This window comes from Pagrus major, chromosome 21 (assembly GCF_040436345.1).
Source record: "Pagrus major chromosome 21, Pma_NU_1.0".
In the NCBI taxonomy this organism is placed as follows: domain Eukaryota; kingdom Metazoa; phylum Chordata; class Actinopteri; order Spariformes; family Sparidae; genus Pagrus; species Pagrus major.
Genome location: NC_133235.1, coordinates 11,538,294 through 11,562,153, shown reverse-complemented (window position 1 = coordinate 11,562,153; position 23,860 = coordinate 11,538,294). Strand labels below are relative to the sequence as shown.

The window sequence follows — 23,860 nt, the reverse complement described above, 5'->3', positions numbered from 1 at the left end:
CAGACCAAAGACCAAAGACATTTCATCGACAGTGATGTACGTTTGACATTTTTGCTTGAAAAATTACTGAAATTATCAATTTGTTGTGTTGATTTACCAATTCATTAATCTGGTTTGATTTCTAATCCTCCTTGAGTGATGTCAAATTAATATTTATGTTTGCAAGTTCTCAAAAAATGTCTGGTGTCGACTGATGTTCCTCCTAGTAATGTTTAATTCTCCAGTCATATTAAAATAACAACGCTATTTGCACCACAGCCACCTGTCCCTGAGAACGTGTTGTTGAAAGCAAGTATGAAAACTCTGAGAATCACTAGTGCAAAGACATGATCCCCCACTGGCTTCCCACCAATGCACTTTCCCCACAGTGGTCAACAGGCTGCAATGGAGTCCGTTTCTGTAACAGGTAGAGATACTTCGTAGCAGTACCTTTATGGACGCCGGCAGAGTAGTTTGGGGCCCAGGTGTAATTTATTAATCCAAACTGCACCAACTAATTTGCATTGAATTCCCCTCTGGTGCACTCCATGCCTATTTTTTGCGTAATATGATTGCAGGTCACGAAGTTACCAAAAAGGCAAAGGCAGAAAAAAATGCGCTTGTGGCCAATGAAATTACCTCATGACCAGTGCAAGGTCACTCCATCTGATGTAGGCCGGCACAAAATTAGGCCCCCAGCAGTCACAGTCTGTCACTCTCCCCCCTCTTTTTCTTCCTTTCATCTCTGTGCCTCCTTCACTTCCTCTTGATATCTCCATCTCCCTCACGCTCTCTCCAGCTTTACCTCTGTGCCACATCGCCTACAGCATGTTGGAGAAATATTGTAGCACTTGAGAGTATCGCTAGATATCCATGGGGACATATGAGTCACATAATGAATTCAGACCAAGGGTAAAGATGTTGAGACAAGGGAGGGAGTCGCTGGTTATCTAACCAAAGAGTGCCTGATGTGTGTGTGTGAGTCTGTGTGTGTGTGTGTGTGTGTGTGTTTGTGTTCATCTGCATAATTTGTCCTTTGTCCTTTTTTGTTTTAATTCAAATTATTTCAATTATAGCGAAAAGTTTATCCACTTCACTTGAAGCAGTATTCCCACGAGATGCTACTTTCTAATGTTAATCTGGCGTCTTTGTTGTGAAGGCTAACTGAAGGGACGACACTGGACAGAAAGTCTTCGGGTGAGGAGATCTCATACCTGTGATGAACTGAGATACGTTCATCATGGACCATCAGAGCAAAAGGGTCATCAAGGCAACGATTTACTGGTCAACCATATACAAATGTGCATCTAATTTAGTGACTGTCATCTTGATTTTGACTGAAATATCATGTGAGTGACCAAGTTATGTAAAATTACATAAGACAAAGGTAATCACTGTAAAAAAAAATCTTGTTTTCTTTTCTTTTTTTGCAAATTTTACACAAAAGCATCTGTGTTCATGTACATGTGCAGCCCCTGTGAACAGCTGGTGTTTTCCTCGTTCCTCATGATGTTTTTTTGCCTCATTTTGCCTGTTAGCTATTTTGGTGACTTGGAACGCAGACATTATTCAGGTACTTTACTCTCTCCGTAATCACAAAAATGTAATTTCAGTTGTAAGTTAGAACATCTGACCTTTTCAATATCAAATACCACTACTTCATCATTTCTTGAGTTATGGCCAAACATGTGTTTTGTCACATCACAGTGACGTTGACCTCTGAACTTTGGCCACCAAATTCTAATCTGTTTGTCAGTCATAGTGAACATTTGTACCAAGTTTGAAGAAATTCCCTCAGTGCATTCTTGAGATCAGTGTTCACGATAATGGGACGCCATGAGGTCACAGTGACCTTGACCTTTGACCTTTGGCCACTCAAATCTAATCAGTTCTTCCTTGAGTCCAAGTGAACATTTGTACCAAATGTGGAGAAATTCCCAGAGGCATAAAAATAAGTCAGTAAATCCAACCAGCATTGCTTCAAAGGAGAAAACTGTTCACATAATTGGAAGCAGCTTCCTGTAACTGTTTTCACTGTGTGCACTTTACTCAACCTGGATACCTGGACTAAAATGTAGAAACTGATGGAATATCGGCACAGTATTGGACTACAATAGAGTAGAGTGGTGCGGTAGAGTGCAGCAATCTGTCTAATCCAGAGAAGAAGAAACACCAGCATTTCTGCTATGTTGCTCTTGTCACTCCAGCACTGCTACATACTGTAAAATGTCCCTATAAATACTAAGGTTTCAGACATACTAAACAATCTCACATACTGTTTTATCATATCGTGTTTTTTTTTTTGTATCGTGTGTCGTAAAAATGCTAAGATAACGTCAACAACAACTTATCCAACGAGCTAATTAATTACATAAAGATGTCGATGAAGATGTTGATGCCTCGTTGTTCATTTAGGAGGGTTCAACACTCCGATAATGAAATGCAGAATGCTAATGTCAACTGCGGCTGCTGCGGGGGTCATGGCCGTCAAGCATCAAACAGTACTTTCACTGGTCACCTTTTCATTTCGCATTACAAATACTCCAATATGGAGTGTTGACCAGACTCACTGTGGTTTGTTTCAGGGGTGATTTTCGCTCTTTCTCTTCCTCTCTATAACTCTAAATAGGCGCTCTCAGGTTATGGAATTTGGCATGAGCAAATACACTATAATCTGTATCTTTATCTGTATCTGTTCAACCAGCCAAAGTATCTGTATCAGTATCCGTACTTGGAATGGGTGGTGCTTTAACCTGAAGTTGATGATTTTACATCAGAAGCTGATATGGGCTGATGAGACGTTGCTACATATACAAAACTATTTCCAGGAAAGCCTCAGAATTTAGCTTCAGGTCAAAGTTTTTAATCACAAGATGAGGAGAAGTATTTATGTTAAATTTTTTATAAACATGTAAGAATAAACTAAGCCGTTTCAACATTAGTAAGCGTGACACTTTTTATGTTTTTAAGGATACCTCGAGACAATTTCAGACGTGTTTGTGGTGACAAAAACTGGATATTTTAGATGGGAAGCCAGGGCGTTTCCTTTTTTATTTCTACACAAAGTAAAACACTATGTGGATTATGTGGTGTGTGTAAGAGAGCGTGTGTGCAGTCAAACACCTTCAGCCCTGCGACTGTATTCTTGTGAAAAGCACTGAGTGGAGGTATTTTGAAAAACCAAAGTTAAAGCAGCCTATGGGACAATATATAACTGGTAGAAGCAGCATGAGTTTCCAGCTGTAACTTGCGACTGCACTGCCCAAGATGAGTTCAGCTGAGGTTAGTCTACAAACCCTGGGAAGGAGCGCGCCGATGGAAGAAGAGGTGACCTGGTGTGGAAGCAGAGAAGAAAGGAGAGTCGTTAATCCCTGTGGACGCCGGACGGAGTGGCTGCCTGTGACTGTGTGTGTGTGTGTGTGTGTGTGTGTGTGTGTGTGTGTGTGTGTGTGTGTGTGTGTGTGTGTGTGTTCGTGTGTGGTGCAGCAGATCTTGCACAGTGTTTGCACAGAAAGCTGTGGACACAGCTGATGATATATTTCCTCCACCACGAGTACAGATAGACACATTTTACTTGTATGATACTCGTGCTCTGATAGTACTGACGTAATTCAATTTGTACCCGTAAAGAACAGAGTTCAATCAGACAGCCTTTCAGGAATGAGTAATGCAGGTCTTAACACTTAATTGTGTCTTAATACCACTGGAGCTCCAGTGGAGAAATGTAATGGCTGTCCAAATGCATAATAAAGTGTCCTTATCCAGATTTATATTCCAGTTTTGTGAGTTTGTTTGAGTGATCAGGCAAGCATAATATACATAATAGTGTGTTTTGTATTTTTAGTGGGTTTAATTGGGCACGCTACGTTCAACTGAAGTGTAAAAAGACACAAAACAAGGTGGTACATTCTGCTGTGACCCTGAGTGACCCGGTCCATGTGCAGGGAACTGTGCTGCAGTTTGTGCTCAGTTCACTTGTTTCACAAAAACATCCAGGCGTTCAAGGTTTAGCCAATTTTACATGTCCCGAACTAGTGGAGATAACACAACTGTTGTATAATTAATTCAAGGTTAATTAACCAGATAGCATGTAGCACCAACTGACTGCAGTCATCACTGCAGCTATATTTTATTGTGTTTATGCCTGTTGGGGCTGAAAATGTCATTACGTCAGGAGCTGACGGTGAGTCCAGTTTTGGTGCTATATTTGCAGTTGAGGTCAAAAAGAGCCATTAGGGATTTCAGACAGGGGGATTAGCTTTTGCTTCTAACATCAAACTGCAGCTTTAATCTCCAAAATATTCATTTGAATCAAAATCAAAGCACAGCTTTACATTTTGAATGCCCACATGTTCTCATTGTAATACCAGGAGACATTCAAAGCACGATTTCACACCTTCGGTGAGCAGTTTTCGTATTAATGTGTTGATGTTTTGGTTAATGTTGTTTGAGAGTCTGTGGGTGACTTGCACAGTATCAGTTAAAGACATTTCTGACGTCGTGGGAGTAACGCATCATGTTTAAGGGTCACAGAGCACAGCAGTGCCTGCGAGGGCATTAAAGCCAAGGCCACAGTTTGCTACATTCATGCCAATAGACAGCGTTGCGTGCAAACAGTAAAACGTTACGTGAGCGTGCTGTATTTGATTTGCATGTACAAGATTTATTTGCTTGTTTTAGATCTTTATGCCTTCAGTCTCATTATTCTGTGTGCACAACACAACATGTGCTAAGTAAAGAAAAAGGAACAACACATCTGCAAATTGTGCTTAATTTCTAAACCTAATTACCATGACAATGTGTGTGTAATGACGTGAATGATGCTTTAAATGTGTCAAATTGATGCATTTGTTGATTACATTTGACTTAGTCATCAGCAGATTTCCTTGATCAAAAGATGCAGACAATGAAAGTTGCTAGCAGCAAGTCAATTACTTATAACTAATGATGTTTTGTTCCTGCGCTACCTTAATTGTTATGGTATGTAGTATATGTGTAACTTTTACACATTTAATGTGTATGTGAACTTAATTGTATCATGCACTATGCCCCAGGGAGTAAAAAGAGCAGGGGGTGGTCAAGGTGGTTAGATGGGTCAGACACAGGTCTTTCCCACCAGGAGACCGGGTTTGATTTCCTTTAAGCTATGTTAAGTAAGTTAACATATGTAAATTGGGTAAGGTTAAATAAGTGACATGGCTGAAGGTAATTATTTTCTAAACTTTACAAAACCGTGATAGTCCAAAAGTCACAACATGTTAAATATGAAATGTCTTTCAGCAAACTTTATTTTTAAAGTCTAACCGAACGTTGGATATTTAGTTTGAGGATAGTTTGAGGCTGAAGGACCCATTCACACATGCCCCTTTTTGAAGTGCTAACCAAGTGCTGGTGCTAGTGCTGGTTCAAAGTCGGTTCAACTTGCAAACGTTTTAAGAACAACTGACAAATATGACAACACTGACTCTTTACAACTGCTGCTCCTGGCTTCGCATGCCTACATTGGTATCCAAACATGACTGGTCCTTGGACCTCTGTTGCTTCAGTTAGTGAAAATAATGAAAGTCTTGTTTATTCTCCCGTGGGTAAGTCAGAACACACTACACTAGTTAAAAATGACAGTCATAAGCGCTTTTAGTTTGTTCTCATGATGACTCCACCGCAACCAACACAATGGAGTGTAATGTAATGTTTTATGTGTTTTCACTCAATTTGGCACAGAAGAAGGAGCGCTACCGCAGATCATTCATCCCCACAGCCATCAGACTGTTTAACTCAAGCACTACCTGAACAATCAGTTTCCACTCACTTTGTTTTTTGTAAATATCTTATTTTTTTCTATTTATTTTCTGTTTAACTTTATGCGTATTTGTCTGATTCATTTTCCTGTACTGTTGCATCTTGAGCTGTTGTAACAAGTGAATTTCCCCATTGTGGGATAAATAAAGCCTATCTAATCTAATCTAATCTAATCTAATTAACACCCCTTTTTTCATTTGTTAGTGTGGACAATCACCGTAGGCCCGGCATACTTAAAGCATGAATCCTCCTTTGGCGAACGCATGATGTGGCGTGCTAGTAGCATGGCTAAATGCTACAGGGGAAACACAGTGGACATTTCTCTGTGTAACATTATGTTTTACTTGTTATCACTCGGTTTGGTCTTGGGTCCCACTTTAAACACACCGTAATGACACTTCTCACAGCCTGGTTGTTTACTATTATTTTTTAATCTGTCAAAATGGTCACTAGGATCAGCATGCTCGTAGCTGCATTACGATCACCCTATGGATCAGCCAAGGTTGAAGTTCACAGCATTACATCACACAAACGGGCCATGGAATGACACTCGCACACCGTCGACTAATGCGACTAATCGCTTCAATGCCTGATTAGGTCCAAATGAGGCAACTGACCAAGCTGCCCTTTTGGACGAGTTGGAAGTGGGAACATGTTGACCATCCTGGAGTCAATACATCTCTGATCACTTAATATCACATGAACCTGAAACAGAGACTGGCAAAATGGCACAGAGTTCATTTTCTTCTTCTCTGACTGAAGTGCGAGTACAGACTCGCTTCTCTCACAGCTCTTGTCCTCTGCACTGATAGAGACCTCAATTTCCCCTCACAGAGGAGGAGCAGGAAAACAAGACGACGCTGACAGACAGTTACAAGCATGCGCAAGCAAGAGATGAGCTCTGTCTGTCTGTCTGTGTTCTCTCTTTATGAAAATCTCACCAGCAAGTGTTCGAAGAACCACACCATGGCAAGGTAAAACATGATACTGAACTAGTTCTCAAACAGTTTTGAACTGATAAAGATAGGTCACTAATTTTAATATATAATGTAGAGAGCCACATCCTACTGAACTTTGTGTCTTCCCTCATCTCTGATGGATGGGTGTACAGTGGATGAGGACGAGGCAGCAGAATCAATTTGGACCAAACCCCAATGTTGACTCAGTCTTCCCCATCTGGACTGCTCCTCTGATAGTCACATTATTAGATCGGGGAGTTCAGTTGCTCAACTTCTTTTATCTGTCCCAGCTGGTGATATCTGACATGACCTGACAATTAAACTTATAGACTTGCTGTACATAGCAGTGTCAATAGGAGAAGAATGACCCTAAACAGCACGAGGAGCCATTAAAATGTGCAAAGATAAAGTATTCAGATGCAGTTCTGCACACAGAGGGGACAAAGGACGAGAAAACAGGACAAAGAGGCTGAAGCTGACATATAATAGATATGTGAGAGAAATAGTTTGGGAGGAAGAGAAAGAGAGGGGAGGGAAAGTCTGACAAAGACAAAGAAAGAAAAAGAACTAAACACTATTTCTTCTCCTCGCCACCTTCTTCATTCATTCAGAGAACTGTGTGTGTTGTCTGGAGATGAAAGACAGCAGATAGATAAAGTGTGAAAAAGGACAACAGTATAAGAAAAAAGTGAAAGAAACTGATGCAAAATGATAAAGAGAGGGAGAAGGAAGAGCCACATTGTTGTTACTGGACTGATTGTTATCCATCTTTGCTCATTGTTGTGTCAGTAAACACACACGGTTGCTGAGCAGTTTATCTGAGGGGTACAAGCGTGCTCATGCACACACAGGCGAAAAACACACGCACAATACTGTTTACCTGAGAAGACATGATGATGCTCACAGAGTGTGAGTGTGAGTTTTAGCCCTGGAAAAAATGCTCTGGGACCTGTTCCTGCAAGCTATGTGTGTGTGTGCATGTGTGCGTGTGTGTGTGTGTGTGTGTGTGTGCGTGCGTGCGTACGTGCATGTGTTTTGGGCTTCCACACTGTCTCCCCTCATATTCTTCCAGTCAATCAGTAACGTTGGTTAGCTCATGCCACAGTTCACAGCCGTGAGGGAGTGGGGAGGCAAATCCCCCAACAAATCCTCTGGATGATCAGTTGTCCTCCTCACCTCACTGCAGACATCTACCGCGGAATATTTGATGCATATAATCTGGGCCTGCATTTATTATGCATCTCAGAATCACTCGTGGGAATGAAGGTGAAAGTGAGCCTGGGATTACACTCCTACGTCAGAGTAGAAGTTAAGAGTGATTTATGAAGCTTCCTAAACTGACTTTCACCAAAGAGAGGTTTGATTTCATGGGCAGAGTGTGACGTCGCTGTTTTTATTACATTATAATGACATGTTGTAGTTTTCTAATTGTTGCGGTTGGATTTTTTAAACTGTGGTAAACCTCTAAATCTTCTTTATGTGTAGGCTTTATGTGTATATGCAATGTTTTATCCAGCCAGAACTCCAGAGTTGGGACGCTGTGTTCATGGTCATTACCTCGACCTTTAAAATGATATTTATGTTCAGGTTAGTCTCGTTCGCAGACTTCCTTCCTCACTCTGACTGTCTTCCACAAGTTAAAGCGAAAGGTGACCAAATGAAACACACCTTTACCTTGAATAAATGTATATTATATAAATATTTCTGGGTTTTAACATTGTTGGAAACATATGGGATAATATACACTGTAAAAATAATTACTGTAAATTTTACAGTGAATAATTTGGCAATAATTCCAGTAAATTCACAGTAGTATACTGTCATTACATCACACTAATATATTTGTTTACCTGACACAGTATTTTGATGTACAATTACATTATGATAATGTAATAAGCATATATTACATAAATGTAATATGTTTTCACATTAACCCAGCCATGTTGCTTGTTAGCATGTTAGCCCATTAGCATGTAAGCCTTTTAGCCTGTTAGCATGCTAGCCTGTTGGCATGCTAGCCTGTTAGTATGTCAGCCTGTTAGCTTGTTGTTGTAAAAGTACAGTATTTTATCGCTAAATTACTGTATGGTGCTGTACCCTAATTACAGTATTTCCTTGTAATGTACCATTTTTGTTGCTTTGTTGCTTCAGAATACCGCTCAAATTCAAATTGACAGCAGCTTACTGTAATAAGCCAAATAATTACCCATCATGCATTGCAAAAGTATAATTACAGTTGTTTTTTGGTGAGAATTTAAGGCAGAAATGTTACATATTATATATTTAACAATAAATGTATGAATAACTTGAAATAGCAGATCATTTGATTAAGCTGTGTGAGTCGTCCCACATCATTTTACACTGCCTATATTAGCACTACATCTGCAAATGGACAGTCGACACATCTCTATTAAAAACATAGAATATATTTTCTTCATCTGTCCAGTGTTACCTAATGTAGGGAAATACAGAATAAAATATCTGTAATTTAACAAATAAACCTACGATTTGTGTGAATGCAGCCTATTTCTATATTTTTAGCACTGAGTGGTAGGAAATTAATGAATCTGTGCATTATCTGACGAGTTGTACGAGTCACAAAAGTTTGGTTTATGACAGCAGAACGTGTTGAGTGACAGACTCAAATCAGCACTTTCTCAAATGCTACATTTTCCCTGTTGCTGTCACGATGTGAGGAGCTCAAAACCCACTTGATTAGGGTTGGAAATGATCATGTTTTGGCTTAAAATTTTTGGACCGCATAAACACGGCTGGAAATGTCCAGACTTCCCCTCAAAATATTAGTTTTTTGTTGCCAGAATCATGGCTGGGAATTGTCCCAAGATCAGCCTTCTCGCCTGTAACTCCACCACAGTGGCTGGCAGAGAACATCTCTCATCCCGTGCGCGTGCAGGCCTCTGCTTCAACACCATCTCCTGGTCTCCTAACAAGCAAAGACACATCTGGAGCTTTCCAAAACATTGCAACAGATATAAGTGATTTGCTAAGTAACAAAAGTTGCTAAGCAGCTTTTACTCATAACCTTTAACGAGTTAAGACTTGTTTCCTTTGGCATGCTCGATAAATATGAGCTCATTCTGAATATGAGGCCAGTATATTTAACAACTGAATGCATTCATTATGTTTTTAAGGTGATTTAGACTAAATGGTGTGTGTGTGGTGTGAAGCATCAAAAAGCAGCTTCACTGACAAAGTCCCAGACTCTGACTTTATGGACTCACGGTGACAGCGCTGATGGTAATTTTAGTGTGATATAACCACAGTTTACGATTCAGAGCCATAATTAGCTTGGCTATAAAACGGGCATCTGAATAAAGGGTTGTAAAAAAAAAAAAACACATAATAGTCCAAAATCAGCGTGGAGTGTGGAGCAGCTGCAGGTTTTGGTCCACTGGTTCACAGCTTTGGGAGAAAAACTGGTTTAACCGCCAGACATCAGTGGAATAACAGAGAGGGCGAAGTGTTTAGAGGACAGATTTAGTTACCCAACAACAAAATAGAGTGTTAATGTGCATATAATCAACTACTGAAATGATAATGAAGCATGCTGCCGAGGAATTGGTACAGTTTCAATACATGGTATGTAAATGTTGTGAGAATATAATCATGATACATGTCTTATGTATTAAACTTTATTCAATAATTGTATTACATTTGGCTTATTGGGACACACCCCGTGCTTCTCTGTTAAAACTTTATTGTTCTTGTAAGACCTGCCTGAATTCAATGAAAATGTTTCATAACCCAGAACACATAGTCTGCACCGCACAAGCAAACATTGTTTCAAAGGCAGTCTGGAGCACCGGTACCAATAAAGACGAGAACATTGTCTCTTGTGATGTTGAGAGTGCATGAGTCAATTTTGTGCCCATGACTTTTATTTTGGTTATTTAATTTCTAGCTGTATCGTCTAAAGCCTACAGAATGTAGTTTTATTTCCACTGTTTGCTGTTTGTTTTCTCCTCTTAAGTGATTGCCATGGTGAGAATCTCAGCGCCTGCTGAATCAGCAGGCATGGAAGCAATGATGCCATTATGTAAGAGCTTTATGTTTTATTGTAGCGTTATTGTCACAAACTGTGGGCAATGGAAGTATAAATGTGTTTGAATGTGGTTTCACTTTTTTTAAGTTTACATGGTGAAGCTGGGAGCTAACAGTTGCCTATTTACACATCCAGCAGGCATGGAGCAACATTAGCATTTATTTGAATGCCAACTGATCAATTCAAGTCTTATACTGACTCTCCTTCTAGCTCAGCTTTGGACTCCTATAACTCCTGAGGGAAATATAGATGCTAAATATTCCACTTTATTCAATTGTTGCTAACTATGTCTGTCTGCTGTTTGGTGGGTAGTGTACAGTGGGTTTTTAGAGCATTTTTGCCAAAAACATCTGCCTTCTGTTGCTGGGAATGAGGTTCATGAGAGTGGTGATTGAACCACAACAATAAAGTTGTGGGGCACCAAAACAAAGAGCTGCAAGATGCTAAAACGCCCCATAGAGCTTACTAGAATTATAGAGTTGGGCGATAAATCTATGGGTTTGTCAGTACAAGCAACAACTTTCACATACATGTAGTCATTCAATCCATCATTCAAACATGCTGATTAGAGCAGCTAACAAGTGTAATTTGTAAGAACTGGAACAAATTTGAAGGTATTTGAAGGTGCACCTAGGCTCATTTGTGTATGTACTGCAGGTTTAGTGGAATCCTTCCCAAGCCCCACAATGCCTCACCTGTCTGATGGCGCACAGCAGCTTCCCATAGCAGAACACGATCACCAGGAACGGCACGATGAGGCAGAAGACAAACAGGCAGATGATGTAAGATATGTTATTCGTTGTCTTGGCCGTCCAGTCGACAGAGCAGGTGGTCCCGGGACCCTCAGGGCCGTAGCTGCTCCAGCCAAAGAGTGGAGGCATGGTCCAGATGAGGGAGTAGACCCAAGACAGGGTGATGCCCAGCGAGACTTTACAGTAGTTGGTGGAGTCTGCCTCAGTGGGGGTCATCATGGTGCTGTAGCGCTCATACGAGAGAACAGCCAGGGAGATCAGGGACACGATGCCTACAGGGTAGACAGGGCACACACACACACATACACACAGGTAACATTGCACGCAGTGTAGTAACACAGAACGCAGCATGTGGAAACATAACATGTTGACAGTGAACAAAAAGAGTGAAAGGGACAGTTTTCCCCAAGGTCTGACCTGTTGTACCATCTAGATCGTTTTGATATGAGTGGCCAAATTTAGGAGATATCGGCCTTAAAAGGAAGCATGCATCTACCGATGGACAGGAGACAAGCTAATCAAGCTAACTCAGCGAACTAACATAACAGCTCAGCTAAGGAGGTGGTTGGCGGCCTTTTTTTGAATGTATTTTTTGGGCTATTTGAGCAACACAAGACTGGTGTTAAAATAATACTTAAGTAAAACTACAAAGTATTCTTCTCAACACTACTTAGAGTATTAGTTACTTTCTAACCGTTGATGTTTAATGCATTATCAAAAGCAGGCGTTCAATCAAAGAGGTTTCTGGTGTCTCGATCTTCAGACTAAATTACTCAGAACTCCTGATCTGTTCTGCTCAGTGGTTGTGGTCACCAGTCCAAACTAACACCTACTGTAGAGTTCTTTTTATTTCAGGTCAGGTTTTCATTTTCATTGACTTGATTGTGATAGAAAAATGCAGATTAAAGGTTTACATATTAATTCAAATGGTACTCAGTTCTTAGTTATATAAAAGTAACTAAGTAGATAACACGTAGTGATGCATACTTAAAGGTGTTACTGATAACATTCAGCCACTTACGGATGCTAGCTAACATTTGCTAGCATTGCTTGGTAGAAATCAGCCATTCTGTTGATCGTTGTCAGAACACAGTTACCAAGTGATGCCAACAGCGTTATACTACTGGCTCACAAACCTTGGCAGAAGTTGGAACCAACGGTCAGAATTCTTACACAGACATAAACAAAACAATAATTTTGGACCGAGAAACCTTTTAAAATTATTGATTCACATTTCTTGTCTTCAGGGGAAAGGGATACTTTTATTCTCTAACTATCTACAAGCTCTGTAGATCTTATTATCTTTAAAAGATGATTTGTCTACATAAAAATGTTATCAATAGGCTATGAACTTTAAGTACAAGTAAAATTACAAACTTGAAAAAAGTACCCCATTATATGACTTAATTACAGTAATTCTAGTAGCTGTAATTAGTCACTTCCAGCATTCACAGCACTTCCTATTGTTAGCAGCAAGTGACAGTAAGGTTATATGGCTTCATAATAATGGTGCTACTTGGAGAACCTAATATTTTCTGGTGTAAAAAGTTTGAGAAACAGATCTAGATGGATTAATAGCACTAAAAGTAAGGGGCAAAATATGTATTGTATTTTGATTTGGAGGTGAACTGTGCCCATAAATGCAATTCAGAAGCAAACATAACACTGTAGACAGCATGTTCAGGCGTGTTCTTCCTTTTTATACCCTGACTACTGTATTTCACCTTTAATGGGGCAATTTAATAGAGACGAAAATGCACCTCCTGTCCAAATGTTCATCTAGTCTAGTGAGGAAAACATGTCACTGTGATATAAAGCTTCATGTCTCTTTCTGAAATCAAAGTGCAGCTAAAATGAGCTTTATGGTTCAGCGCTTCATAGAGAGGGTGAGTTACGAGTTCGAAAAAGTGAAAAGGGTGGCATAATAAAACTATAGCGACAGTGGCCCCACCTGTAGGGTCCGTGCTTGTTAGCAGCAATGCAGTGAAACACACCAACGAAGATTTCAAAAAGCTTTCTTATCTTGCTCGAACCGATTAATACACACACACACACACACATACACATACTAACAGTGGACTCTCATTCTAAACTGGCCAAGTGTGGACCTCTGTTTCTGGTCATTGTGAAAAAACAAAGATAGAGCAGAAAATTTACTTTTAAGGTCTTGTCCCATAAAATTATTAAACTCTCTTTCTCTCTCTCTCTTTCTCTCTCTCACACACACACACACACACACACTGTATCTCAATATATGTCTTTCTATATCAGTATGTCAGAGGCAGAACCGCAGGAGCCTGGAGTTCAGTGTTCATGCTGACCCCTCAGCCTTTTTATCCTGTGCGTTATTTGTTTTGAAGCCATTATGATCCAACAGGCCATCCTTCATGCCCATTGATTTTCAGTGAAGCGGACCTGAACTGGACTCTCCTTTAAGAGGGCGGTCCAGGGTTTTCACTGCTGTGCCAACACCACGAGTACTCAGCACGATGAATGAATAAAGGTGAAAAGTGAGGAGGAGAAAAAAGTTATGGCCAGTAGATCAGGATGGAAACACATTTTAGCTCTGTGATTGAAGACGATGGTTACACTGAATGTTTTTGTGAGCACTCACATTGTGCAAATACACAGACCACATTGAAAGGACCCCTGACTGCAAAGGCTCTTCTGCACAGCGTGCTGTGCTCGTCTGTTGCCCCCAGATATTATGCTCATGTTGCTTTTCCTGCAAAGACTGCTTAGCTCCTTGTTTTTATTAGCTCTGTTACTGCAATATTACAAAGTCAACAGAGTTTTACAACAACCCACATGTGTCTCTGTTTGATCTGGGCTCGCCAACTCATAGCAACCAATCCCACACAGATTTCATATATATTTTGATAAAAATGATTTCCTCATCGCTGCCCTATTGCATTCGGCTTCTGAATTTGCCTCTGTTATTCTGTCTTCAAAATGAAACAGCAGAGGTGTCTCATCACAACAGGTGTACTGGCTGATCTCATCTCTCAGCTAAGATTTTTGCATTTGTGTTATATATAGCCAGGTGTTATAAGTAAGCACAGCAATATGCAACCTGAGAGAAGTAGCCTTTATCCCAGTATGTTTTAGAGCAGGCAGGCAGAAGTGATTTTGGATTTGTAATAAGTTATAATGGGTCAATGAAATTGGCCACACTCAGAAAACAGTCTTCTCTGACTCCAGAACAGGTTACTTTTGTGATATGGTTTGTTGATATATGGTCTAAGCAAAAACTATGTAAAGTACAATTTGAACAAAAGGCAACGATCCCTATGTGCACAGCTACATTCAGGAACATTAGGCCATTAGCCTTGGAGATCTGCAGGTTTAGTGCAACTCCAGAGGAGGACAGACTTTGTCTGTTGTGTAAGCGAGGTGAAATTGAGAATGAGGTCTTCCATTTATGCTGATTTCTTTTGGTTAAAGAATAAACAATTTCTTAAAAAGTGTTGTGTGTAAAACTTAATAAAAAACCTTAACTGTGGTTATGGCAAATGAACAAATGCTGATCTGAATCTTTTGATAATAGTCATGTTTAAGTTTTTGGAAGGTCCTGACAAAGGATGTCTTTCTGCTGATTTGACTTGTCATGCTTAAAACTTGACGATGCTTTGGATACAGCTTCTGTCTTTGCCTGTTACTTTCATGATACATAAGGATTCTCTATGATACCTCAACCTGTCTGCTGAAGAACTGATCGAATAACAGAGATTCAATTTAAAATCTGTATACCTCAGTACCTGGAACTCACTGGGATCATTTTTGTGTGCGGTAACATGCAGCCAGGGATTGCACCTGTACTAATAGTCGGCAGCCTGGCGTGACTGTAATAATATTACGACAAAAACAATTTTAAATACTTGAACTGCTTAATAAGGTCAGTATTGGATCCCTTCATGAGCGAGACAATACACACTTTGATTTCCTGATGTACAAACTCAGTGACAGAAAAGGCAGAGGCAGGAAGTGCTCCGACAGTAAGATGTGACGAGATGACAGAATGATAACATCGAGTACAAGTGTCTCCAGAGTCCATTAACCAGATTTGATTGAGGAGCCAAATCAAATTACACTTTCTCAAAATTGTAGAAGCTAATTAGCAGCGCTCCTCCATGGCTAACATACCAGAATTTAATGCAGGCAGCCATCATGTTGCTGAACCAATTTACAGTCACCTTCTGCCCTGAGGCTCTACAAAAAGGTTGTATTTGATTGTGATTAATCACTTTTAATATGAAAGCATCACCATCTCTGATAGCTCTTCCTCTCAGTACATGAGTGACACGGAAGTCTGTATTCGAGGTAATGTAACGTCACAGTTAAATATCTACCTGTACAACTTCACAGCATCTGAACTCAAACTTCACCCTCCAACCATCTCGTAGCCCTCCGTCAGGACGGCAGCTGGATATAATATTCCAAAATGAAAATGATAATATCTGAAATGAAGCAAAGAAGCACCTTTGTTCTGCATCCGTCACCGTGATGCTCCCTCTCTGCGTCTGTCTTATTTGTCTGTTAAAAAAAACAAACAGAATCTTCTTCGGTATCACTTGTCTGATTCCGCGTATCCAGGAAAAGACAGTTTGAATGAAAAACACAGAGCTGAATAAAGCTGTGTTTGCTCTATAAATCCCATGCCGGTGTCTCATCTCAGTCATCACAGGTGCACAGAACTACTATGACACCACTAACAGGTAAAAAAAAATAAAAAAAAAACACCTTTTATTAGATGGCAGATGTGTGGCAAGTCGCTCTCTGTGCACAAAGACTTTTATTCATACTAATGTCCGACTCAAAGCAGACACCCTTCACCCACAATATGTGTTTTTGCCTCTGCTTTAAGAGTCCCTAATTCACTATTTATTACACAGGCTCATTAGCTGCCTCACTCACTCTGACCTTTATGGCTTAGCGCCATTGTTCTGCTTTCTTTCTCCCTGCAGAGACTTCTTCTTGCCGTCATAGCAAATTAACATCACTCAGGTCAGGTGTTGCCTGTGCCTGCGTGATGCACATGCATATGCACCTCCTCTCCTTTGTACACTCGTGTCCACTTCTGAGCCGGTTGGTGTGTGAACGTGTGTGTGCAGGAGGGCAATCTGACTTCAGTATGCAGGGAGTGGACGCTGCAGTGCAAGGTTAATCCAGTGACTGTGTGCAGACAGAGGCAGAGGGAGGCGGCTGACAGTATGCAGGAACACGCAGACCCGGTGTCAAATAAATAAAATAAAATAAGCTCGTCTCCTGTTCCTCCACAGTATAATGGAAGACAATAAAAGTTCAGTGAGATAGTGGAGAAAATGCAAAGAGGTGGGCAGGAGAGGTGAAGCGGCTAAATGGGTGCCAGGAGCCTGATGGCGAATGGAAAAAGTTCAGGGTGAGTGTGTATTGGCACGCACACTAACGTCTCCACAAATTGTCTTCAGTTTGAGCTCCTGGCATAAAGTCAAAGCAGTAAATCTTCAATTGTTCAGTCATTCAAAAAATCTAAGACGTTATTGGCTAAAAGCAAGCGAGCAAAAAGTAGAAATCGATGTGAAAGGGGAGCAGGAATACAATCTCCTAACAGCAAGCTAACAATGTCTTTTGTCATTGACAGTGATGCCCTCTAATTTGAGGGAACATCGATCATTCAGGAAAGCTTTATAGAGATTTGGTGAAGACAGACACAGTCACTTTGTCAAAGCTGCACCCAGCATTATTCATCTAAACAATCAATTTCACTTTTCCTTTCTCTGACCCTCCCTCATTCTTTCTTTCACTCTGTTTTTATGAGCCCATTGAGGAATTACTCATCCATAACCAATGGAGGCTCTAATGATGTCTGCGAGCCATCTCCCTCTCTCGCACTCCGTCTCTCTTCCTGCTCTGTTTTAGCTCGTAGAAGCCAAAGTCCTGTCAGACAGATTTTAATAAATTGGCTCCTTGTGGATGTCAGTGTTACACATCTCCAGAAAGTGCTTAATCTCTGTATAACACCAGAGTTAGTGAGACAGTTGATACAATCAGTACATCCAGGCTCTATTGGCTGGCTCTATTCTCTGCCATATGACTGAAATAAAGTAATCTGGTTTTGGAAAGTGCCAACCTATCCCAGAGGAAGAGGAAGTAGTGCTCCGGAGTCTGTTTTCAATTTAAAAGTTTGACAGATTCAAGAGGTTCGTAAACGAAGGAAATTCAATTTAGGTAAGTTAACCGTACTGTGTGAAAATTTTAGCAGTAGATCAGGGAAATCAGCAGGGTGGCCTGGATACAGCCAGAGAGGGAAAAGCCTGCTGGGCTTTTATACTGCTTAAATCTGACTCACTCAGTGTAACACATCTAAATCTTTAGATCGTTTCTCTGCTGCATGGATGGATTACTTATCTGGCCTATCAGGCACATATGTAGGGGGTTAGTAGGCCCCTTAGACTTCACCTGCATAATGCCATTGATGCAAAACAACCACAAAGAGACACAGAATGACCACAAAGTGGTCTAAAGAGTCTACAAACATACCAGAAAAACAACAGACGCAAAACGACCACAAAGGGATACAAAATGACTGCAAAGTGGCGCAAAACATCGACAAAGGGAGCAAAAAGACTACAAACATATAAAATGAACACAAAGCGATGCAAAGTGACTACAAGGTGGCGCAAAGACGACAACAAAGTGGTGCATAAAGACTAAAAAAAGATGCATTACAACTACAAAGACATGCATTACAGCTACAAAGAGATGCATTATGACTACAAAGAGATGCATTACAACTACAAAGAGATGCATTACAACTACAAAGAGATGCATTACAACTACAAAGAGATGCATTACAACTACAAAGAGATGCATTACGACTACAAAGAGATGCATTACAACTACAAAGAGATGCATTACAACTACAAAGAGATGCATTACAACTACAAAGAGATGCATTACGACTACAAAGAGATGCATTATGACTACAAAGAGATGCATTACAACTACAAAGAGATGCATTACAACTACAAAGAGATGCATTACAACTACAAAGAGATGCATTACGACTACAAAGAGATGCATTATGACTACAAAGAGATGCATTACAACTACAAAGAGATGCATTACGACTACAAAGAGATGCATTACGACTACAAAGAGATGCATTATGACTACAAAGAGATGCATTACAACTACAAAGAGATGCATTACAACTACAAAGAGATGCATTATGACTACAAAGAGATGCATTACAACTACAAAGAGATGCATTACAACTACAAAGAGATGCATTATGACTACAAAGAGATGCATTACGACTACAAAGAGATGCATTACAACTACAAAGAGATGAATTATGACTACAAAGAGATGCATTATCTAATATTATTATTGCATTACTAATAAAAACAGACCGAAAAGGAAAACAAACAGATGCAAAACAGGTGAAAAACAGATGTAAAACGACTACAGAGTGGTGTGAAAAGTCTATAAACAGACCTGAAAGAAAGCAAAAAGATGCAAAATGACCACAAAGAGATGCAGAACAACTGCAAAGGGATGCAAAAGAACCACAAGGAGATGCAAAATGTCTATTAAATGCAACACGACCACATAGAGACGCACAACAACAAGCAAGAGATATGAAATAACCACAAAAGATGCAATAGGGCCACAAAGTGCTCCAAAATGACTCTGAAGACACAAAATGCCTTCAAAATGCAAAACGACCACAAAGAGATGCAAAATGTCTATGAGATGCAAAACAACACCAGAGAGACACAAAATGTGTACAACAAGATATGAAACCACCAAAATGTGATCCACAAGGAGTCGCGAAACAACTTCAAAGAGACATAATCGACTTCTTCTCATCTTTTTGTCTCATTCGATGTGGGTGTTTTGCCCCAGTATCAGAGGAGAGCTTTCTCAGGGGCCACTTGTTTCACAATCCATCCACACTTTGCTGTCAATGCTGGAATACACAGTCCAACGAGTCAGAAAAGGTGCAGATAAACAACAAGCACAAAATCGGTTTCTATGTTCAGTCTCAGAAGTTTTCTTTTACTTCACCTTTTCCCCCAACTGTTTAACATCAGTCAGACTCTCAGCCAGGTGGCTAAGCAGGGGATAATCCTGCTCTAGACGAGGACAAATGCCCCAAATCTCTTGTTACAACAGGTATCAGAAGTGATGACATTCAGCCAGTGTGCTGCTGAGATCGTGGGTGGCAACCAATAGCCGCTCCACTTTAAGAAAGGCTTTAAACATCTGGAGATTAGATGAGATGCACTGAAGTGAGTGAGAGGAAACACTTTGTGCAAGAATCACGAGCCCTTTACACAAACTTCATCAGACCGAAGCTACGGCTGCTGACTACGGACACGTCCAGCGTGAAATGTGCAGTCAGTGTGCAGCTGTGAAGGGAGTCTCTATTTCTGAAAAGCTCTAAATATTTTATCCTGTGAGAAGCCATTCACAAAGTTGGCATATATTTTATTCCCATATCCATTGAACTTCAGGAAGTCATTTTAGAAAGAAGCTGACCGTGAATATAAGGCTTTGATTAATTTATGTAGGCTGTATTGGTGGAGGAGTAAAGAGTAACGAAAACATGATCAATTATTTAAACGCGACTAAAGGAGTGACAGATGTCACTTGTGTAGTTTGACACATCTTTTTTTTATCACTTTTAATGCTGTGAATTCTATATGATGTGCATGTAGACTGAAGTTTCTGACATGTAATATTCACCAGAGTCAGTCAATCATGGCCTTCAGTGTGAAGCAGAGAAGTCTGAGGGCTTCTGATTCTGACTGGAAACACAAAATTACAGCAGATTGAGGTCTAAAATTACCAACAATGTCTCTTCTCCTGTCTGCTTTTTCTTCAAGTATCCTGCAACTATTAGTGTAAGAGGTTGGTTTCATAAAGCGACAAATATTCTCTGAAATATGCACTTTTATTGGACAGAAAGCGAGAACAGTAATAATTCACAGCAGTTACACCGTGCTGATGTCAAAGAGTGGGGGAATTGGTGATTTCAAAAACCCAACATTTCAGCCTGCTTCGTCTTCAAAGGTTGTTTGGATGGCTTCGAAAGCTTTTGAAGCAATTAGTGGGATTTGATAGCGAGGACCCCTGTTCAATAAAGATCTTTACATCAGGCCTCAAAGACTCATGTTAATAGCAGAGCATGTTCAGGTTTTAAAGGGGCACTGTGTCGTTTTGGAGAAGAAACTGTGAGAAGAGGAGAGAGATCTGAATTGACTGTTTTTATACTGAAACAAAGTCTTTGTTTTCATAACTGAACAAACAAACTGACCTTAAAGGACAACACAAGTTCATTCGGTGTTACTTTGCTTATATCTGGCGGACCCTGCCACCTTTCTAGCTTCAAACAGTGTTCTGGAGACCTTATTTTCCTCTGAAACAGCTGTTTTTAAATTGTTTTCTGGACAAAAATAAATATTTCTGAGTTTGTAGAGTTTTTTCTCCAGAACTACGCAGTGCCCCTTTAGTGGACGATATATATTATTCTGTCGTTTATGTTGGTTTAATGCAAAACTACTTTTTTGCAACTTTTCCACAGCACCCCTGGCCCCTCCAACAAATAAACATTAAGGCTTTTTGTTCTGGCTCAGCATCCCAGCCTGGCCCGCTTCCAGGTCAGTGAGTAAGTACCTTATTCTCACTTGCATCATTGTGTCCAATTTGCATCGATATCAGCACTCCTGTCCTGAGTCCTCCCCACCCCCTCACCCCAACACCCCTCCCGTCCACGACACAGATTTCCCCCGGGTGACTTTATTCTGCAACAAACGCTGCTGAAGCATCCCTGGACCATGTCCCCGCTGCGCGGACCTGCGCGGGCAGCTAAATGAACGGTGATGAGGCTTCCTTTGCCTCGGGGCGCAGCCGCTCAACTATATGTTACAAGCATTTAGCAGCCATTTAATAGCAGGCTGCGCGCACACACACACACACACACACACACACACACACAGGACGTGCAGCAGCCAAATCACCCGCTGACAGTCCTGCGTGACAGGGCTTCAGAGTTCCTAATGACATTTGAGCAAATGGCCGAGCTGTGAGGGAGCTGAGCACCAAATATGATCCCCAAATACTCCCGTGCCACGGCGATGGATGCACGTGTAGCTTTGAGAGTGATTCAACAGTCTGTCATGCTGCCACAGATGGAGATAATGACCAGTGAGGAGCCACACAGGACTGCTTTTTACAACTCATCACCTGGACACAACCTGCGCATCTGCATGTGTGTGTGTGCGTGTGTGTGCGTGCGTGTGTGTGTGTGCATGCATCGTGCATCATCTGTCTCCTCGCCCTGCTAGATTACCTTGCGTGTTTTTTCCACAATCAACGAGAGATGATAAAATAATCTGCACCTCAGCGGTCACACTGCAGGACGATCACACCCAGAATTAAGAAAAAAAAAAGATGCCGGAGATGAAGTTCAAGTACACACAGGCATGCAAACCTCATCGCACAGCCGAATAAGAGGTTTGATGTTGTCGTAATTTGGCGCATAAGCAATGGTCGATGTTCACATCGTTCCATGCGAGCTACGCGCATTTTTCTAGGCTTTTCTCTGAAAGTTTTATACGGACATAAAGACGCACCTCGCACATCACGACGGGCTGTGCGCAGAGACACAGTCAAATATACCACCGATTTCCCAACATCGTCGATTTCGAGCCCATCTGAAGCTTCACATCATCCGGTCTAACAAGCGCAGTGCTCCGGCTCACACAGCACACCATCACTCAGCCACGTCTCACATAAAAAATACACACTACAGCAGATAAAACGTGAAAATCTCCTCTTTCTACTCACCAAACAGGGAGTTGGCGAAGCCGTACCACACGCAGCCCACTTCTCCTATGAGCCACCGTCCCTGCGTGCTGGCCGCGAAGCTGAACGGAGTCCCCAGTACGCACACCAGCAGGTCGCTGATGGAAATGTTAATCAGGAGCAGGTTGATGGGCGACCGCAGCATCTTGTAGCGGCAGAAGAGCACGAGCACCAGCAGGTTGTTCAGAAGTCCGAAAGTGCCGATGAAGCCCAGGCACACGGCCACCACCAGGTTCCCCGTCGGGGTGAGGGTGGTCCGGTGCGAGCCTCCCCCCTGGTGCCCATCCGCGGCTCCGGCGCACAGCGCGCTGTTGAACCCTGCGCAGCCGCTCAGGCTCACGTTGGACGCGATCATCGCAGTCCAGTGTCACGGCGGCGGCACACTGGGCGGCCACGGCGCTCCGAACGGCGGCTAATATGTCGTTGGCATTTCTTTTTCTCAGTGTGTGTGTGAGAGTGTGTGTGGTTAAAACTATAACAAACAAGCTGTCGTTTTTTTTTCTTTCTCCAGCAACACTTGTTGCTCTTCAAGAAAGGACAAGGGAAGAAGAAAAAGTGAAGAAATGTGGGGAAGTTCAAAAAGTTTGTTTTGCTGGGAAACTTTGTGACTCAGTTCAGGGGGTGACGAGGGGAGAAGGGCTGTGTGAGGAGAAAACAGAAAGAAAGTAAGAAAGGAAAAGTTTGGATGTCTGCTCCACTGTGTGGCAGACTATAGCGCACACTCTCACCCGGTGCCAGACACGCTCCTGTGTCTGTCATGCAGACACCTTCCCTCTCTGGCCGTATTTAAATCAGCGTTCCCCGCGTTCAGCAGCTGACGTCCGGCGGAGGAGGAGGAGGAGGAGGAGGAGGAGGAGAGGAGGAGCTGCGCTGCGCTCCGGTGGGGAAAGAGAGCAGCATGGAGACCAATCAGACCGTCATCATGTGGCTCCAGCACAACACTGCGCCATGGCTCGATTCCTCAAAGTCCACCTTAAAGTTTCACGAGCCTCGTCACCCCCTCCGCCTCACCCTCCTCACCCTCTGCGCTCACGTCCTCTGTCCGTGGTGCTGAACGCGCTCTCCGAGGAGCGAGCGGGGGACTCGCCGATCAAACTGTTTATTCTGGTGCGTCGCGCATTTTAATCGCAGTTTTTGCTGTAAATAAAAATGATTGAAGGAGCTGCGAGCATTTATTTCTCTGATTTTGGGTTATAAAAACATGAATTCGGGACTATTTACCACACAAGTGCCAGCTCAGTGTAATTTATAAAAAGTGCGAGGTGAGCTGCTCAGAGGTCAAACTGGTAATTAGGGGGTTTGAATCATGGCCACCACAGTCTCCTTAAGTGTATTTTTAAGATGAAGTACATTGTTGGTTATTTTTGGCACGGAAGGGAGTCTTGGCAGGAGGAAATGAGGCCTTGACTCATTGTCTAGATCTAGACACACACAGGAGGCTGAATCACTCCCAT

The 23,860-nt window shown here is 41.6% G+C and overlaps 1 protein-coding gene across 1 annotated transcript in view; it reads right to left on the bottom strand.

The window, feature by feature from the left end:
• Positions 1 to 22,761, bottom strand: part of LOC141017139 (vertebrate ancient opsin-like) — a 69,972-nt gene extending 47,211 nt beyond the window's left edge. Inside the window, exons 1-2 of the mRNA XM_073491758.1 lie at positions 22,389 to 22,761; positions 11,496 to 11,824 (exon numbers count right to left, since the gene is read on the bottom strand). Of these exons, the coding sequence (XP_073347859.1) occupies positions 11,496 to 11,824; positions 22,389 to 22,761 (702 nt within the window). The remainder of the gene's footprint in view (positions 1 to 11,495; positions 11,825 to 22,388) is intronic.
• Between the last annotated feature and the right edge of the window lie 1,099 nt (positions 22,762 to 23,860).